Genomic DNA, 17,795 nt, shown 5'->3' on the forward strand with positions numbered 1-17,795 from the left:
GAGACAGGGTTTCTCTGTGTAGCCCTGGCTGTCCTGGAACTCACTCTGTAGACCAGGCTGGCCTCGAACTCTCGAACTCAGAGATCCACCTGCCTCTGCCTCCCAAGTGCTGGGATTAAAGGCGTGCGCCACCACCGCCCGGCTTTTTTTTTTTTTTTTTTTTTGGTACCTGGGACTGTTTTAAAGACTAACCCTGACCCACCTTTCTGACTACCTTGTGAGAAGCCGCAGGTCCTGTGCTTCCGTGTACGCAGTTTCTTTATTTCATGGACACTGCCTGATGTGTGTTTTGTTTTTGCTTTCTCTACCAGCTCTTTCAATAGATTATTTATTCCATGAAACAAGGCCTTTTTTTGTTTGTGTTATCCTCACACTTAAAATAGCACATGGTACATAGTAGGCCCTTAAATGTCATATGATTGTTGGTGGTTTATCACTGCGGTTGTGTATCTTCCCAACAGTGGGTTGTCAGCTGCTGTCTCTACTGCAGAGGTGAGCTTTAGGAAGTTCTGACTTCTCATTGAACTGTTGGCCAGTGTCCTGCCTGTTAATGAAAGTAGAGTCTGGTGCTGTCATGAACCTCAGAAGTTTCAGAAGCTCGGTGTATAGGTGGGCCTTTGTGGTCGATGACTTTGAAGCCGCTGTCCAGGGGAAGAGTCTGGACCTTTAGTCCTTTCTCGTTGTCACAGAGATAACAGATGAAGACAACAGCACAGCTGCCATGTACCAGACTGTCAGTGAGCTGCCCCAGGCCAACAGGGACACTCTCGCCTTCCTCATGATCCACCTACAGAGGTTAGTACAGCAGAGACTTACTCTGTGAGCGAGGGAATCTTCCAAGGAAGAGAGAATGTGGAGAGTCAATTGTTTTCTTATAGAATGTATATTTTGGTGTGTATATTTAAGAGGAATAATATGTTTCTTAATATAATCTTTTATTTAGAGTGGCTCAGAGTCCGAACACTAAGATGGATATTGCCAACCTAGCTAAAGTCTTTGGCCCTACAATAGTTGCTCATACTGTGCCCAATCCAGATCCAGTGACAATGTTCCAGGACATCAAACGTCAGCTCAAGGTAGGGGTTCATGTGTACACACACAGATACTGAAGGTCTGAGCTCTGCAGTGCACTGACATAGCATAATAACAGAAATAAGCCTTGTATGGTGAGCATGTGCAGTGGCCGGCCGGCTCTGCCAGGAGGATCATCCCAGCCTGGTCTACATTTCAATTTCTAGGCAAGCCTGGGCTGCAGAGTAAGACTGAGAAACACCAACAATGGATCCCTGCAGTAAGGTTGACTCTGTGCCCTCTAGGTGGTGGAGCGCCTGCTCTCTCTGCCCCTGGAGTACTGGAATCAGTTCATGATGGTGGACCAAGAGAACATTGACAACCAGCGAGGCAATGGAAACTCAACACCACGGACTCCAGATGTCAAAGGTCAGCTCTGCCCGAGTTTGCTTCTTCTGCAGGAGCTGGGCTGCCCATTTCCCTGAGCTTCCAGCTGTTTGGAATTTCTGGGCTGGGTGTGTACTGAGCACCTGTAACCCTGACGCCTGTGAAGTGAAGGCCAGAGGCAAAGGGTTGAAGGTCATCCTAGCTACACACAAGGCCAGCGCCATTCTGGGTTACGTGAGGTCCCCTCTCAACTCCTAATCAGCCCCCACCAACTTGAAAAGTCCGTCACTTTTTCACAGTTACACGTAGTTCTGTCCAGCATGATGCCATTCCCAGGTTAAGTCCTGGTTTAGGTTTGTTAGCATGTTTTATTGATTGGTTTCATTTTAGAAAATTGTTACTACATTTTATTTATTTATGTGTGGGTGAATATGCCATGTGCATTTGTGGAGGCCAGAGGACAACTTGAGGGAACTGGTTTTCTCCTCCCACAATGTGGGTCCCAGGGATTGGACCTTTGCCCACGAGGCTTCTGTCTAATGGTTTCATTCCCACCACATAGACATAATAATTAAAAGCGTCTTTTGAAGAAAAGTGTCTTGTTTTTTGTAGTATATGTAAAAGTCAAGTGTTCAGATGTTAGATGTGTCAAGTATGGAGAATAGGAATTGTCTGAATTGGGAAGTGAATGTCAGCTGTGTATTGAGTAGCTGCTTGGATAGTTCAGAAGATTTAGGAGCAAGTTACAAAACAAGGGGAAAATGACCTGTGAACGGCTGCGTGTCTGACCTTCCGAGGCTAATCAGCTAAGAAAGACTGTCTATGTTCAAATCAGAGACTAGTCAGCATAAACTATTCCCCCCCCCCATTCACTTAAAGATATGTCTCAATTTTATTTGAAGTGAGCTTATTGGGGCCCGTGACCACTCCTGAATTCCAGCTTGTCAAGACTCCTTTATCAAGTTCTCTGTCACAGAGATTGTACAACCTCTCCAAGAGCACACCCAGGTATGCAAAACTGCAGGAGTGTGTGTGGGTGTGTGCGAGCACATGCATGCCTGTGTGCTCATGCATGAGTCGCAGCAGCTTGCTAAGGTCAGGAGAGAAATCAACTCTCTCCTACCTAGTTCTTAGGAATTGACTCTAATGTATATGCCTGCAGTCCAAACAGTTCTAGCATTTGGGAGACTAAGACAGGAGAATCACTATGAGTTCCAGACCAGCCAGGGCCTTATCTAAAAAAGTAAATGAAAGCAACTGAAGTAGAAGTGGGAACTATATCAGATGAAGGTCTCTGTGGTGACCCTGTGACCCGGCCTGCTAGGTCAGGAGGTCTCTGTGGTGACCCGGCCTGCTAGGTCAGTAACACTTTATAGAATAGCTCCCTAGACAGTTCCCATGTTTAGTTCTTTATATCAGGTAACATTATAATTGTTTACTCTGTATTTTTATAGAATATGTTTTTTAAAGAAGTCATATGCATATATAATAGGTATGTGCACCAGGGCACCCACTTGGAGAAGAGCTTTTTGCAGGCAGTTCTTTCTGTCCACCTTTATATGGGCTCTAGGGATGGATCTCAAGTAGTCAGGTGTGTACAGTAATGGCCTTTCTTCCTTCTCACCAGCCTGTAGAACACTTTTCTGATTCATCCTCTCTAATTTATTTTTAGATTTGGGAACAAGAGCAAGTCTGCCACCAACTTAGGTCAACAGGGCAAGTTCTTCCCTGCTCCGTACCTCAAGTAGAGCTGTTCCTGCCGCCTCAGTCTGCCCCCTGCGGGAGACACGCCCGTCGGCTCTCCAGCCTCTCTCTCTCCTGTGTAACTACTGCTTTTTAGTGTTTTCCAGGCTTTAATAAAGTTTAATGTGCATAGAATTTGATTGTTATGTAGCTCCCTCTCACTGGAGACTTAGCACCTTGTACTAGTTGTTGGGAGCTTTAAAATAGATTTTTTTCCCAGGGCAGAGGGGAAGTGGGGATTGGTTGTGGCTCTTCTTGTGGGGGGTTGGGGGTTCCCTTTGGCTTAAAGCCAAATACTGCTCATGAAATGACTTTCCTGTGGTATCGCTTAGACAATGACAGAAACTGTACCTCCTAGGTACACCTGAGCTATCTCAGGATAAGAGGCTTCAGGACAGGATACAGAGCTGCACAGAGGCCATAGGATAGTCCCTTCTCAGAACCCAGTCCTCTTCCTTCAGGGACTGACAGGAGGCTTGGAGCCCTCAGCAGTGGGATAGGCTGAGGCACGGATCTGAGAATGCTTCACTTCCATTTGGGTTAAGCTGAGTTGTAAAAAGTGCCACAGGCTATGATCCCACACCGGGCTGTCTCTAGCTGGCCTCTGCCTGGACTTTGCAGTTGATTGAGGTCAAAGCCAGATTGATCTAAAGCTGAATTCATTCTGACGACTGACCCCCTTGTTTTTTGTCCAGTGGAGCCTATTTAAAAAGTCAGCTAGCAGTTGAGAAGACTGTCTATTTTCATATAGCGAGAAGAAAGTTAGTTGCATCTGTCTTTGCACTTTGGATGGTGAACTTTTCCGTGAAATAGACATACATATGTGAACATTGGCTTTTGTGGTTAGCATTTTCCAGTGTTCAAAATGGCTTTCTTCCCTGGAATGTTTTCTGATTCATACTAACCCTTATCTGTAACATGTATTTGGAATATCATGTGGAAAAAATAAATAGCTTTTTCAGAATGAAAGTGATGTTGGTTTTCTTGTCCTTTAGCACCCTTTCTGAAGGACTCTTCCCATGCAGGGTTTTGTGTCTGTTGTTTGCACCTCCCAGCTGAACCTGAAGTAAACCTGGAGAACTTTATTCTCCTTTTCATTCAGTCTGCTTTTCTAAACTGAAGTCCTACATTTTTTATCTTCTTGTTTGAAGAAAGCATTTTAGGAAAAAAAACAAAAAACAAAAAACAAACAAAAAATAAAAAACACAGCTTTTTAAACTAGTCTTTAGGGATCAGAATGGTGCAGATTTAAAGAAAAAAAATTGCGGCTGGCTGCCTGCCTGGCCCATCCCTCACTGCTGGAAGTGACTCTGGAGTGAGCTGGATGATTAACTGAGGGCACCTGCACTGGCAGCTCAGAAGCTGGTGAGCAGAATGGATCTAAGATTGAACGCAAACAGTTGCAGGCTTAATATGTGACAGTGGAGAGAGGAGGCAACCCACTGGCTTTTTTCCCAGGAGGGGGCAGCTCTCACAGCAGGGCCCATCTGCCTCAGCAAATTGACAGAAGACGGGTCCCATCTCCCAGACTCCCCCCCCCCCCATTCCCCCCCCACACACACACACATGCCTGCTAGGCTTTTTTTCTAACTCTGTCCTAGATGTTACCTCTTTTCTTGTGTCTTTGCAAGCTTCACATTGGCCTGGCTCCACGTCTGCCGTTCTGTAGCGTCTCTCCAAGGTACACTTGAAGTCACTAATGGGGAGGAAGTAAATGAGTTGTGTAACGTTAGTGAAGGCAAGACTACCCTATGCAGGAATTGATGGCCCGTTAATGAAAAAGGAAACAGCCCCGCGTGTCACTTGCTGGCAGCCGGTTGCTCAGGTTTTGAGCTAAGCCAAGAGTCCTTAGCTATGGGGATGATTTTGAGGTTAGCAAAGGGAATGTCCCTGCTTTCCGCTTCAGCAGTCCCTCATGTATAACAGCTCAGCTACCAAGGGCCTTTTTAATGAAAGGGATCCACTGTTTTGAAGTGGCTGGACCCGTATCAAGCTGCCTCTTCATCTCTCTTGTTTTTTTAGACCACGTCTCTCTCTGGCCCTGGCTGGTCTAGAATTATTTCACTTTTTTTTTTTTTTTAAAGATTTATTTATTTATTATTTCTGAATACACCGTAGCTGTCTTCAGACACACCAGAAGAGGGCATCAGATCTCATTACAGATGGTTGTGAGCCACCATGTGGTTGCTGGGAATTGAACTCAGGACCTCTGGAAGAGCAGTCAGTGCTCTTAACCACTGAGCCATCTCTCCAGTCCGAATTATTTCACTTTTGATGTTCTTTATCTCGGATGCAAAAACGAAATGAGAATTTTTATTTTTATTTATTTTGGGCGCAGTACTTCAATATATCCCTGGAACTTGGTATATAGTCTAGGCTGCCCTCTGGGCTGTCCTGTTGCCTAAGCATTGCAAGTTCTGGGATTGTAGACAGGAACCACCATTCCAAGGCTAATAATGAGAATCTGTACACCTTAAATGTCAGTTCACGCACAACTCCCCAGTGGCATTTACTTAACTGGACAAGCATTAGCTGGGTTGATACAACAGCAACGATTTGTGTTTATCGGTGGGTATTTAACCATTTCTCCTTGTTCGGGAAGATGAATTTTGTAGCCAGGCTTGCGGGTGGCTTAAAATTTAGCAGTTGTTTACTCGTGGGATTTTCCAGTTGGTATTGTTGGGTCACAGTTGACTGGGGAATTGAAACTGCACAGAGTGAAACCACAAATGGAAACAGCAGTTATATTCATGTGTATGTGCACACAGGCTCTGGCGTCATTCTACACATACAGTGTGACCGGTGTGGGCTGTGGAACCCATGCATTCGCGCATAGCCACATACATTATTTTACACATACAGTGTGCCTATCTTGGGCTCTGGTACCCATGCATTCGCACATAGCCACATACATTATTCTACACATACCATGCACATCTGGGGATGTGCTGTTCTATTTTTTTCCTAGGGCTTTTAACACGAATGAGAAAGAGCTGATGTAGAAGTCTAGCTTTGAGTATGACCATGTGGTTCAGTGTCTTAAGTCAGCTCAACTCACACAGTGGGATCTTAGCCAGTGTACCTTACTTAACACGGTCTGGGTGATGACTCAGATTCAGCCATCATTAGGGCGCAGAGAACATGTAAACCTGTAGAGCCGGGCCCATTGGCATTGTGTTTTAGTGTACACAAGGTTTGGAGAATGACGACTTAACCTAAGAACTTGGTAATTTTTTAAAATATGCTTCCTGTAGCTAGTGTATTTTGTAAATGAGCAGAGGCACCAGGCCAGGAGCGCCCTGGCTTATGTAATTCATTAGACCATAATTCTCAGAACTATATTTGTTGATGTTTGCTTTTGATGAAGTCGGGTGGAAGGAGGCCAATGTCACCAGGAATAACCTTGTAGTGGGTGAGAGTTTTGTCCTCAGTCATCATGTAGGATGGGAAAGAAGGCCACCTTTGAGGACTGATACTTGGAAGTGTGTGGAGGGTGGTTGGTTTGTTTGGGTTTGGTTTATTTCTGCTTGTGGGTGAGGGTCTCATACAACCCATGCTAGTTTCAAAACTTACAAAGTAGCTGAGCATGACCTTGAACTTCTAATTGTTCTGCTTCCCCGTCTAGAATCCTGGGGTTACAGCTATGTGCCACCACAGCAGTGTATGGCGGTAGGGAGCAAACCCAGGGTTTCGTGTGCATGCGTGCTAGGCAGCCACTCTACCCGTCCAACCAAATCCCTAGCCCTCATCTTGTTTTTATCGTATACTGCTGTACCCCACACAACTGGCCAGCGTCTCTGTGGCTGGCTCAGACATAAATAAATATGGAGGCTTCTGATGAAGCACTTGTCAGTCCTGCTCATCACTGAAATTAAGGACACATTCTCTATTAAAAATCTCCAGGACTTAAAAAATGCTTCTTTAGATTTATTTACTTCATGTTTTTTGTTTGTTTTTTAAAGATTTATTTATTTTATGTATATGAGTACACTGTCGCTCTCTTCAGACACACCAGAAGAGGGCATCAGATCCCATTAGAGATGGTTGTGAGCCACCATGTGGGTGCTGGGAATTGAACTCAGGACCTCTGGAAGAGCAGTCAGTGCTCTTAACCACTGAGCCATCTCTCCAGCCCTATTTACTTAATGTATCTCGAGTGTTTTACCTTTGTGGATGTGCATGTATTAAATGCTTGCAGTGTCCACGGAGGCCAAGAGGATGTCGGATCCCCTGCAACTGCAATTGCAGGTGCTTGGTGCTTGTTAGTCACTGGGTGGTTGCTGGGAATGGAACTCTTGTCCTCTGTACCAGCAGCCAGTGCTCTTAACTGCTGAGCCACCTCTCCAAGCCTCTGGGATACTTATACAGTGATTTAACCCATTCAAGTGTTATACTTGACCTCACCATGAAGGATGGGTGAGTGTGTCCCAGTTGGCAAACTCAGTGAGCCGATTTGGCCCAGATATCCACAAACTATGGTTTACCTGGGATTAGAACTTGGGAATTCCAACTCTTAGTCAGCAATGGTGGATGCTATTGCAGACTTCTCAATAGCAGAATCCTTCTTTCCTTCCTTCCTTCCTTCCTTGTTTTTTTTTTTTGGTTTTTCAAGACAGGGTTTCTCTGTGCAGCCTTGGCTGTCCTGGAACTCACTCTGTAGACCAGGCTGGCCTCGAACTCAGAAATCCGCCTGCCTCTGCCTCCCAAGTGCTGGGATTAAAGGCGTGCGCCACCACTGCCTGGCTCATGCCCAGCGTTCTAAATGAAGACTCCACTGATAACTTCAAATACAGTTCAGCATTCTAAGATGTGATGCAGAAAGAATGGGGGCGGCCACACTGCTGGCAGGGGACTAGGGACAGGCTTCCTGCTGGGTGAGGTATTCCTCAACAGAACAGAGGACTTGGTGGTCCTAGGAAGTTTTCTGTATGGAAGGAGGAGAATGAACAGGTATGAGCACGGGAGGTTGTTCCTCTGTGTGGCCACCCGTGCGTGGCGTCTGTGCCACGAAACTCAAAGCCAAAGACAGACAAGTCTGAGCCAAGCTATCAGCCAGCTTTGAGGAACGTGTCAAGGGATTAGCTCTTTGGCTTTCCCTCTGAGTGGCATTAGCTCTCAGTCCGACTCATGTTTACCATCTGGCTTTGAGTAAGAAGTCTTCGAGTGATCTCTTCAGCAGCCTGAGCTGTGCCAGGGCTTTCTGAGGGCTTTTCAGCGTTCCCCCTCATCAACCCGGGGGCCCGGTGCTCTCCACAAAGTTATGTCCACATGTCTGCATGCCTGGGATCAGAGGAATTCCTTAGACCTTAGAGAGGGGGAAATGACTCTAGCCCAAGGAGTCAGTGTGGTTAATGGTCCAAAGTCTTTCTGTTGTCAAAACTAACAAGTGGCCTTGTCCTTAGGTGAGTTGTTCCTGTCACAGAGGACACTGCCTGTGAGATGATACACTCCATCCAGTATGCAGTAGTAGAGTGATACAAAGAGGCTAGGAGGTTTTTCCTTTGGAAAGCAAAGCTTAGGGGTGGGGGTGCTTGAACAAAGCACTGCCTTTCCTCCCAGGGAGCTGGCTGCTTTCCCCTCCTGGGCTAATGTGCACTGACTAGGGCTAAACGCCGGATGCTTCTGGATATCATCCAGCCCCTCAGCAGAGCAGCCACATTGGAGATACAGCTGCCGGCATTAAAGGGCTAAGCCCTTTCCAGCTGCTTTGCTTTAACGGGGAACCTCCCGCGGTCGGTGGCTTAAGGGAGCCGTCTTAGCTGGGTTAAAGGAAATGACTAATCTCTGCATCTTCTCATGATGCTGCTCGGAGCCTCCGGGAAAGATAACCTGGTGCGGTGGGAAGTGGCTGGATAATGGTGTCAGAGTGCTAGGCTATTATTGTCTCAAAATTGTGGTCCTGGGAGAGCCAGAGCTGAGCAGTGCCATGAAGGAGACTTAGATGCCCAAGCTCTCTGGCCTGCAGCAGTTGTCCCCTTACCTGCCCCACACCCCAGTTCCTGGGAAAACTCTCTGGCACAGGCACAAACGGTTACGTGAAGGTAAAGACTAGAAAAGCTTCTCCAAGGGTGGAGGAGGCCCCAGCATGATGCCAAAGAGTGAAGAGAGAAGATGAGGGAGGTCACGCAGAGCTTGGCAGGGGCAGCCGAGATGGTGGAGCTGGCACAGGCCCTGCCGGACAGACATCGTCTCCTATGCTTCAGGCAGCATGCTGGCTCCAGAGAGCTCCAGTGTGCTCCAGCACGGGCCAGATGGAAATTTGACAGGCGTGTGACAGGGACAGAGTGGCTCCAGTGCATAAGCCGACGTGCTCGGTTGGATGTGCAAGAAGGCCCAAGTTGCAGGCACACACCCAAACCATAGGAGTTGAGTGTGGAAGAGTCCGACACCCTCTTGACACTTTAGACGGGGAGCTACTATGTTCATGAGAACACACTGGGTGCCTTGAGAAAGAGTACCCGACTGATGGCTCTTCAACCACAGGAGAGCAGCATATCCTGGGCTGAGGTGCCGAAGGACCAGGAGATGGCTCTCCAACCCCCTCCCCAATGCCTGTCACCATATAAATGGGGGGGGGGCAGGGACTGCTTTCCCATCTCCCTCAAACCTTGCTCCTCTGTCCTCAAGCTTCTCCCTGGACCTAGAGAGCACGATCTCCCTTCCCTCTCCTCTGCACAGCTGCCTTCAGGGCTAGACAGGAGTTAGGAGGGTGCGAGGCTCGTTGGCCCCCGTTGAACTTGATCCAACCCAACCCTGAGTAGGTGTCAGCTCTGCTGCCTGGGCCATCAGTGGAATGGAGGATGGGGAGGACACGGTGGAGCGTCTCTGGTTCTCTCTGCTGCTGCATATCAGCTCATTTTCTGCAAGGCTTGGGCTTTTCCCTGCAGTGGAGGACTCCATTCTTTTGTTGTCTACTAGGCTATCCCACCCCAAGAGTCATGCTCTGTCCACCACAGTGGCAACAGTGTAGCTGTCTGCTTGGAGTTCCAAGTGTGGAGGGTGCTCCCCCTTCTTCTTGTCTGTTTACGGTGTTCCCCCTTTCTCTTTGGGTGTCCTGGCTTTGTGCTCACCGAAGAAAAGTTTACAGACAATAAGATGGAAATATTCTGCTATGAAAAAGAATACAGCTCCCAGACTGGCATGACTTGTGTATTGTCTTGCCTTTGTGAAAAAGGTTCCGAGGCATAGTCTGTATAACCTAAAAGCCGGCGTTGCAACAGACGGGCAGTGTGAGACAATAGGGAGGTGATTGCCATCCCTCTGAGAGGACAACATGAGGCTTTCCTGATTTAAGCCCCAATTTAAAGACCCAAGATTTGAAGGGGAAACGCTCATTTCATTGATTATAAGATGTGCTTTTAAAATGCCTGGCTAATACCTAGGAGACTGGGGACACCTCATAATCAATGGAGTTTTACGATGTACCCTTTGTTTTTTCTGGTTGGCTCATAAGATAGTGGCATATATTCCTACATTCCATGTTATTTTGGTTGGAAGTGTAAGCTGTTCTGTCGGTTGGTAACTAACCCGCCACCTTACCATGATCAAAGACATGTTAAAACAGTTCTGGCATGTGGTGGTTCAAAACAGAATGGCCCACGTCTGGTTGTATGTTTGAATGCTTGATCCCCAGTTGGGTGGAACTGTTTGGGAAGATTTAGAGGTGTGGCCTTGCTGAAGGGGGTGTGTCACTGGGAGTGGGCTTCAGAAGCCTGTCAAGCTCTCTAGCTCTTGAATCCTCTTGTCAGCACACAGCTTCCACTGTAGTACAGCAGCTGCCTGCCTGTTGCCATGCTTCTTACCGTGGTAGTCAGACACCAACCCCCTGAGACTGTAAACCCACAAATTAAATGCTCTCCTCTGTGAGTTGTTTGGGTATTGGCTGGTGGTCTCTTCACAGCAATAACTAAGTTACTAATAAGCAATAATTAAGTTACTAATAAGCAGTAACTAAGACACAGTGAATGCATGCTTAGGGCGGAGACTGGGGATTCAATCCAGGGGTTCAGTCCCTGGTACCAACTAACAAGCAAAATCCCAGGGCATCCCTTGTTTGAGCATAGCTGCTCCAGGGAAAGCAGAGCCACCAAGAATCTACAAAATATCCTATCACAGAGGAGCAGACAGGGAGCTTTTAATACAGGATCAAGATGTTTCCCAGTCATTATCCCCAGAGCAAAGAATCTCAAGAAGGGGAGAAACACTGTCGAACTGAGATCAGTAATGAAGGTCAGGCATGGACACAGAACCGTCTATAGGTGGCAAGGCATTGTATTTGAACAGGCTGTTGGGAGTGTTCTCACGATCTTTGTCCAGTTCGCTTGTCAAGTCCAGAATACACAAGGAAGGACTCTCCCACTGGCATACATCTGGATGGCTCCATAGAAGAGGCCGAGGTGGGAGGATTATTTTAAGTTTGAGACCTGCCTGGGCTACATGCTGCCACAAGACGAGACCAAGAGAGGGAGAGGAAAAGCTGTGACTTGGAAAACTGATGGGAAGAAAATGAATCCTCTAGCACGGGACAGACACTAGAGTCGGGGGAACGTGTCCCGGAATTAGTAGACTAAAAATACCATTTCGTTTTAAAAGACCTTCTGTGACAGGTGCTCACATAATCTAGCAAAAAGGCGTTCAGTGCCAGGGCAGAATTGGGGTGGAGTGGGTGGGAGTCGGGGATGGAGAGCCGGGAGCTGACAGTCTCCACAGTGGTGACATAAGGCTGGAATCCAGGGAGAAAAGAAGTCAGCTGGTGAGGGCCCTGGCCGCTGTCTCCAGGTGGAGAACATTCAGCACATGCCTCTCGTCTCTGACGTCACAGATCTCCATCTTGGGCTGGGCTCTGACCTGCCTGGGCCCTGTTTCATGTCTAGAGTTAGGAGACTGGTCTGTCCATCTCTGGTCTTCTCCCTTAGAGTCTTTACTTTTTCATCGGTCCTAATCAGAGCTCTGAAATACCATTTTTTATTTCTCTCTTTTTTTCTGCCCACTAACTGCAGTCTATTAATTACCATCATCAGACTCCTGTAACCCCCTCACTGACAGTGCCTGGCCTCCGCAGCCCTGCTGAATGTGACTCCGTCCTGTGAGGCTCTCTCCCTGAGACATGATTGCAGATCTTGGCTATGCTGACCCCCTGCCATGGCGGCCCAGAGTGGCCACAGCTGGCAGAAGCTTTGTCTTGATTAGCTCTTAACTTCCTCCCTGCCTTTCCCTCTGACACCGCTGCAGCTGGCCCTAAGTTGTAGGTTAAAAAAAAAAAAAATCTATCAAGCTTGGTTTTTCTCTTCCCCTGCACTCCCCAGTGTTGCTCTGAGCCATGGAGGACAGTGGATCGGGGCAGTGCTATAGGTAATCCTTCCTCCTCACCCAGTGGAGTCTCCCAGCAGGGGTTCAAGGTCACTAGCAAGCACCCTGATCAACATGTCATCATTTGACTTTGTTTAAGATGGCAGGGATATTGCTCTATGACTTTGTTAAAAATGGCAAAGATATTGCTCTATGCTATTCTTCAAACCAGGATCTGATATTGGTTCTGTCTGTCTGTCTGTCTGTGTGTGTGTCTGTCTGTTATCATTGGTGCTTTACTCATTAACCATCCAACTCTGTGCAGTTTAATGTATTTTATTTTATAAAAACCACTACCAGGGGCTAGAGAGATGGTTCAGTGGTTAAGAGCACTGACTGCTCTTCCAGAGGTCCTGAGTTCAACTCCCAGCAACCACATGGTGGCTCACAACAGTCTGTAATGAGATCTGATGCCCTCTTCTGGTCTGTCTGAAGACAGCTCCAGTGTACTCAAATACATAAAAATAAATTTAAACAAACAAACAAAAAAAACCACTACCAGGGCAATGAGAAGACAAAGAAGAAACGTCTACATATTTTGAACAAAAGATTACATTCCCGAATGGAAAAGGTCCCCAGAAGTTACTGTGACTGTAGCAATCAACAGGAAGTGAAGCAAGGAGCAGCATTCCTGGGCGAAGAAATACAACTAACAGTTAGCAGGAAGAGGCTGGACTTCACTGCTGGAGCCCAAGGCAAGTTTCTGAAACCTGGAAGGTCTCTTTGTAAACCCACTGAAAATATAGTCAGGCCGTAAGGTAGGACAATGGAAGCGATTAGACTCCACTCAGGACATGTGAGGCTCAAGGGATTCTCCTGCGTCCGACTCCAGAGTGGCTGGGATTTCATGTGTGCTGACTGTGCCCCTCTAGATGTGTGTGTGTGTGCATATGGCTGATGTTATACTGTCCTGCTCTAGGTGTGGTTTTCCTCTAGCTGTCAACAGGAGGGACAGTCCTCATCTGAGCCAGTTGTATGCTACCATGAACAGCCTTGTCCTTGGCTGATGGGAGAGTGTTCTATCAGAACCTCCGACTGGAAGTGGTGTCTTGGAAGTGGCTCTCTAAATCACTCTTCAAATCTTCTGCAAACTTCGCACCTCACAAAGTTAAGAACCCAGAAGGTCAAGGTCATTTTACGGAGTAGGAATTAGCTGGGGAAGGGGCTGTCTGTGAAGGAAGAAGAATTAGTATCACACACACACACACCAACCCCAACCCCAAGGACACAGTGTAGAAGCCCAGGATTGAGTGCCTTGGGTTTCTTCCGAGGCCACCCCCAAGCTAACTTTAACCCTAGTTGATGAGGACCCAGAGAGGTTGGGTGTAGCTACAAGCAGCTCTAGGCTATCCTGGAAACTGGCTCAGGCCTACCACAGACTGAGAAGCTAGGATTGCAAGCCAGCTCAGGGAATTCTGTAGGGTGCAGAAGGCTAGACTCTGGGGTCTTGATGGGGCTCTCACAGGCTCCCCTCCCCTGGAGTCTGGATGTCTGTCCTGGGCCTTGCCAGTATACATGCAGGCCTGGGGTTCAATATGGCAGGCATATGTGGGGACTGTGCTGATGGCATCCACCGTGTGGCCAGCTCCCCTCCCATCTCCAGTTCCTCCAGGCCACCAAGCACCCCAGGAGCAGCTCATCCAGCTCTGAGGCACTCCATGGCTCTTTTATTAAGTGTGAGTGTGTGTGCGTGTATGTATGTGTGTGTGCAAGTGTGTGTGCCCGTGTGCGTGTGTATGTGTGTTTTCATGTGTGTATGTATGTATGTGTGTGTGTGCGCGCGTGTGTGTGTGTGCATGTGTGTGTGTGCACGCGAGTGTGTGGTTGAGACATGATTATAAGAGTTCAGGCTGGCCTAGGGCTCATGAATACCCTCCTGCCTCAGGCACTGGAGTACTGGGACCATAGGTACACACCACCGTGTTTGATTCCTGTTTTCTTTCATATGAAGTTCCAATCTTCAGAACCCTCCTTTTCACTTAGCTCCTATTGCCCCCAGCCTGATGCTCCTCGAAGGCAGCTTTCCTGGCTACCATCTCGCCAGTGATCTGCTTCTCTGCTCTGAGAAGGTCACTGTTAGTTATGTTTCTTCTTGTGTGTGACATGTCACCTTTCCTTTGGAGTTCACTTCCAGGAACACACACATGCACATACATATGCACACACATGCATACACACACATACACACACACACACACACACACACACACACACCACTCCATGGTTTAGCTAAACCCAGGGAATGTAAAGGAGGCGATGGTGTCTTCTTTAGTAATGGCCCTGGCTTTGCTGGGAACCACACAGGAAGCAGCCGTGCTCTCCTGGATGAAATGGCATCCCCCACAGTGGTGACAGGAGCTGTGGAATCCCACTCTGTGTCAAATGTGGTAACAACAGGTGTCACAAAGCTATCCTGGCTGTCTCTTCACTGCTGAGTTTTCCGGATGAGTAAATGAGTCCATGACCCAGAAAGCCTGAGAGCCTACAGTCCCTTGGGAGTCTGAGGCAGGAGGACATTTCTCTTCAGGTTCAAGGCCAACCAGGCTATAGAGTAAGACTATGTCTCAGGCAAATGTTCTAACCCTCCTGTCCCCATTTCCTGAGTGCTAGAATTACAGATACATGTCACCACGCCACATTTATGTGGTGCTGGAGGTCAAACCTACGGCTTTGGGCACGCTAGGCTAAGCAAGCACTCAGCAGGCAGAGCTACACGCCAGCCCTATCTTTTTCTTCAGCCTTGGCAGAAGGATTCCTTAAGGCAAAGTGATTTTCTTGGAAAGTAAATCTCTGATTTGGTCCCCATTTTTCCTTAGACCCGGGGACTAATGTGTCCCAGAGTCTGGCACCTCTCTGGCCTCTCCCACCTTGCACAGTATGGTCCTCCCATGAGGCCTGTCCTCTTTATACCCGGGACTGTAAGTTAAAGACCAGCAGTGGGGGCAGGGTGAGGGTGGGGTGGCAAGGGGCTTCCCGCCAGCCAATCGGAAGTAACTGCCTGGGCTCTGGGCTCGTATCATCTGCTCCCGCTAAGACAATCACCAACATAAAAGGCTAATTGTATTAATCACCAAGGCACCCATCCTGAGTCCCCCTCCCCCTCGAGAGAATTATGAATTGCCTCTGCAGATGGCCCCACTGATTGAAAGCAGTACTCAGCAGGAAGAAGGACCAGATCAGATTACACACCATTAATTAAAAACTTCCCCTGACAAATGAGAGACAGGAGGCGCTGCACTGAGGGCCTGCCTGGTGGGTCTCTGTCCTCCCCAGACCCTTTGTCCCCAACCAGCCCCAGGGACTGTGGTGGTGAAGCCTACTTCTCCAGCTGGAGCCCCTGAGATCGGGAGCGCCGAAGGCCAACGCTCCCCTTGTCCAAACAGATGGCCTGTCATCCTAGGAAAGTCTCCAGGGAAGGAGAGGCTAACCTTCGCTTTCTTGTTCTGTCCTACCTCTTCAGTTTTAACCTGATTCCTAGTTCCTCATTTCTCTGGAAGCCTACCCCTCCTCTGGTCCTTCCCTATAGAGAGTGCTAAAGAGCTATCAGTGAAAATGGTCCCAGCTCTCCGTCAAGCCACTCCCTTGTTCTTTGGGGTCCCTTTGGGGGATCTCTGTGACCACCATGTCCAGCAGAGTGACCATCTGTGAGAGGCAAGAAGGCGTTTGGTTAAATGTGACTAAGTAGCTGATGTTGGGTCTGACTTTGGAGTCTGACCACGAGTAGCAGCCATATCTAAGCACAGCACAATTTGTGAAAAATTTCCTGATGATAATAAACCAATCCTGTGTGCACAGTAAAGCTTAGGATGTAACCACGTCAGAATTCTTTGTAGAGTACATGTGACACGTTCCGTAAAGATGGACTCTAAAAAGTTTATGATAAGGATCTAGGGGTGAGCCAGTGTGATCTCGTCCACTGTAAAGGTCACCGACCGGGCCATTAACCACTTCCACTTTAGTTATGCATCATATTTTTTGTTTGGTTGTTTGTTGTTTGTTTGATTCAGGGTTTCTCTGTGTAGCCCTGGCTATCCTGGAACTCCTTCTGTAGACCAGGCTGGCTTCTAAGTCAGAGATTCACCTGCCTCTGCCTCCCGAGTGCTGGGATTAGAGGCTGTGCCACCATCACATGGCTGCATCCCTCCCTTTGAAGGAGCAAACCTGTGTGTTTAACACTCCTGGTTCCCAGTGCCTGTGTGTGAGCGCAAGGACCTCCATGCCTCTCACACCTAAATTCCAGGATCGCCAACGCCACTCCAGAGCGGTGGGTGGAGAGACAAGCCCTGGCTGCCGCCCTCTTCCCAGCCCTGCATGGAAACAGAGGCTTCTCAGCTGCCCTCACTTTGGCTCATTTGGAGCTTCAAGTTCTGAATTTTCCTCTTCTTGATCAATTACTGCCTCTTCTCCCTCCCCAGACGCCCAGCCTCCGTCACTCATTCATCTGATTTTTATTGAGCACCCAGGGTGTGCTTGGCTCTGGGGCCACAGAGATAATTTGTCAAGAGGCTTAAAAGCCTACCGCAGGAGCTCCCCGCTACAACACTGTAGCCCCTGCCTCTTCCTTCTGTGGCTGCAGCTTGTCTGAGACCCCATGGAGCTTTATTTTAGAAATTTCTAATCGGGGGAGCTAGGGACACCTTAGGGGTCTATGTGATGGAGTCAAGTGACCTTAGCAAATGGATCATGTGTTCTGTTCACTCAGTTGTATGCAGATGAACATACAGACACAGAGAGACACATACACATAGACACACAAACACACACACAGACACACACAAACACACATACACACAAAGAGACACACATACATACACACAGAGACACACATACACACGAAGACACACATACAGACATACACAGAGACACACAGACACACAGAGGCACACAGACAGACATACACACATATACACGCATACAAACACATACACACACAGAGACACACATACAAACACATACACACAGAGACACACAGACACACACACAGACACACACACACAGGCTCACACACACACACCGCTGTCCCTGCTTACAAAAGAGCACAAGAAGCAAGACACCCTGGGACTTTTTGAGATCGTGAAGATGGATGATGGGGACTCAGCTTGAGAGATAGGGATAATCCTTGGTACCAATGATATCACAGAATGCAGAACATAGACGCTGGGCCATGGCCACCGGCCACTGCAGTAGTCACAGGTTGTGGTCTGGTCCATCAACTGGCCCTTGAAAGACTCTAGCAATCCTCCCTCATCCTGGCCCACTGGAAGATGCAGGAAAGGACTTTAGCACTTGTCTTTTTTTTTTTTTTT

At 47.9% G+C, this 17,795-nt stretch overlaps 1 protein-coding gene across 1 annotated transcript in view; it reads left to right on the forward strand.

Annotated features, from left to right (window-relative positions):
• Positions 1-4,110, forward strand: part of Racgap1 (Rac GTPase activating protein 1) — a 26,132-nt gene extending 22,022 nt beyond the window's left edge. The window contains exons 13-17 of the mRNA XM_028788265.1: positions 690-795; positions 944-1,076; positions 1,317-1,440; positions 2,301-2,406; positions 3,071-4,110. Of these exons, the coding sequence (XP_028644098.1) occupies positions 690-795; positions 944-1,076; positions 1,317-1,440; positions 2,301-2,406; positions 3,071-3,146 (545 nt within the window). The 3' untranslated portion in view covers positions 3,147-4,110. The remainder of the gene's footprint in view (positions 1-689; positions 796-943; positions 1,077-1,316; positions 1,441-2,300; positions 2,407-3,070) is intronic.
• Positions 4,111-17,795: the final 13,685 nt, after the last annotated feature.

The sequence above is a fragment of the Grammomys surdaster genome, unplaced genomic scaffold (assembly GCF_004785775.1).
Source record: "Grammomys surdaster isolate TR1022 unplaced genomic scaffold, NIH_TR_1.0 125742, whole genome shotgun sequence".
Taxonomy (NCBI): domain Eukaryota; kingdom Metazoa; phylum Chordata; class Mammalia; order Rodentia; family Muridae; genus Grammomys; species Grammomys surdaster.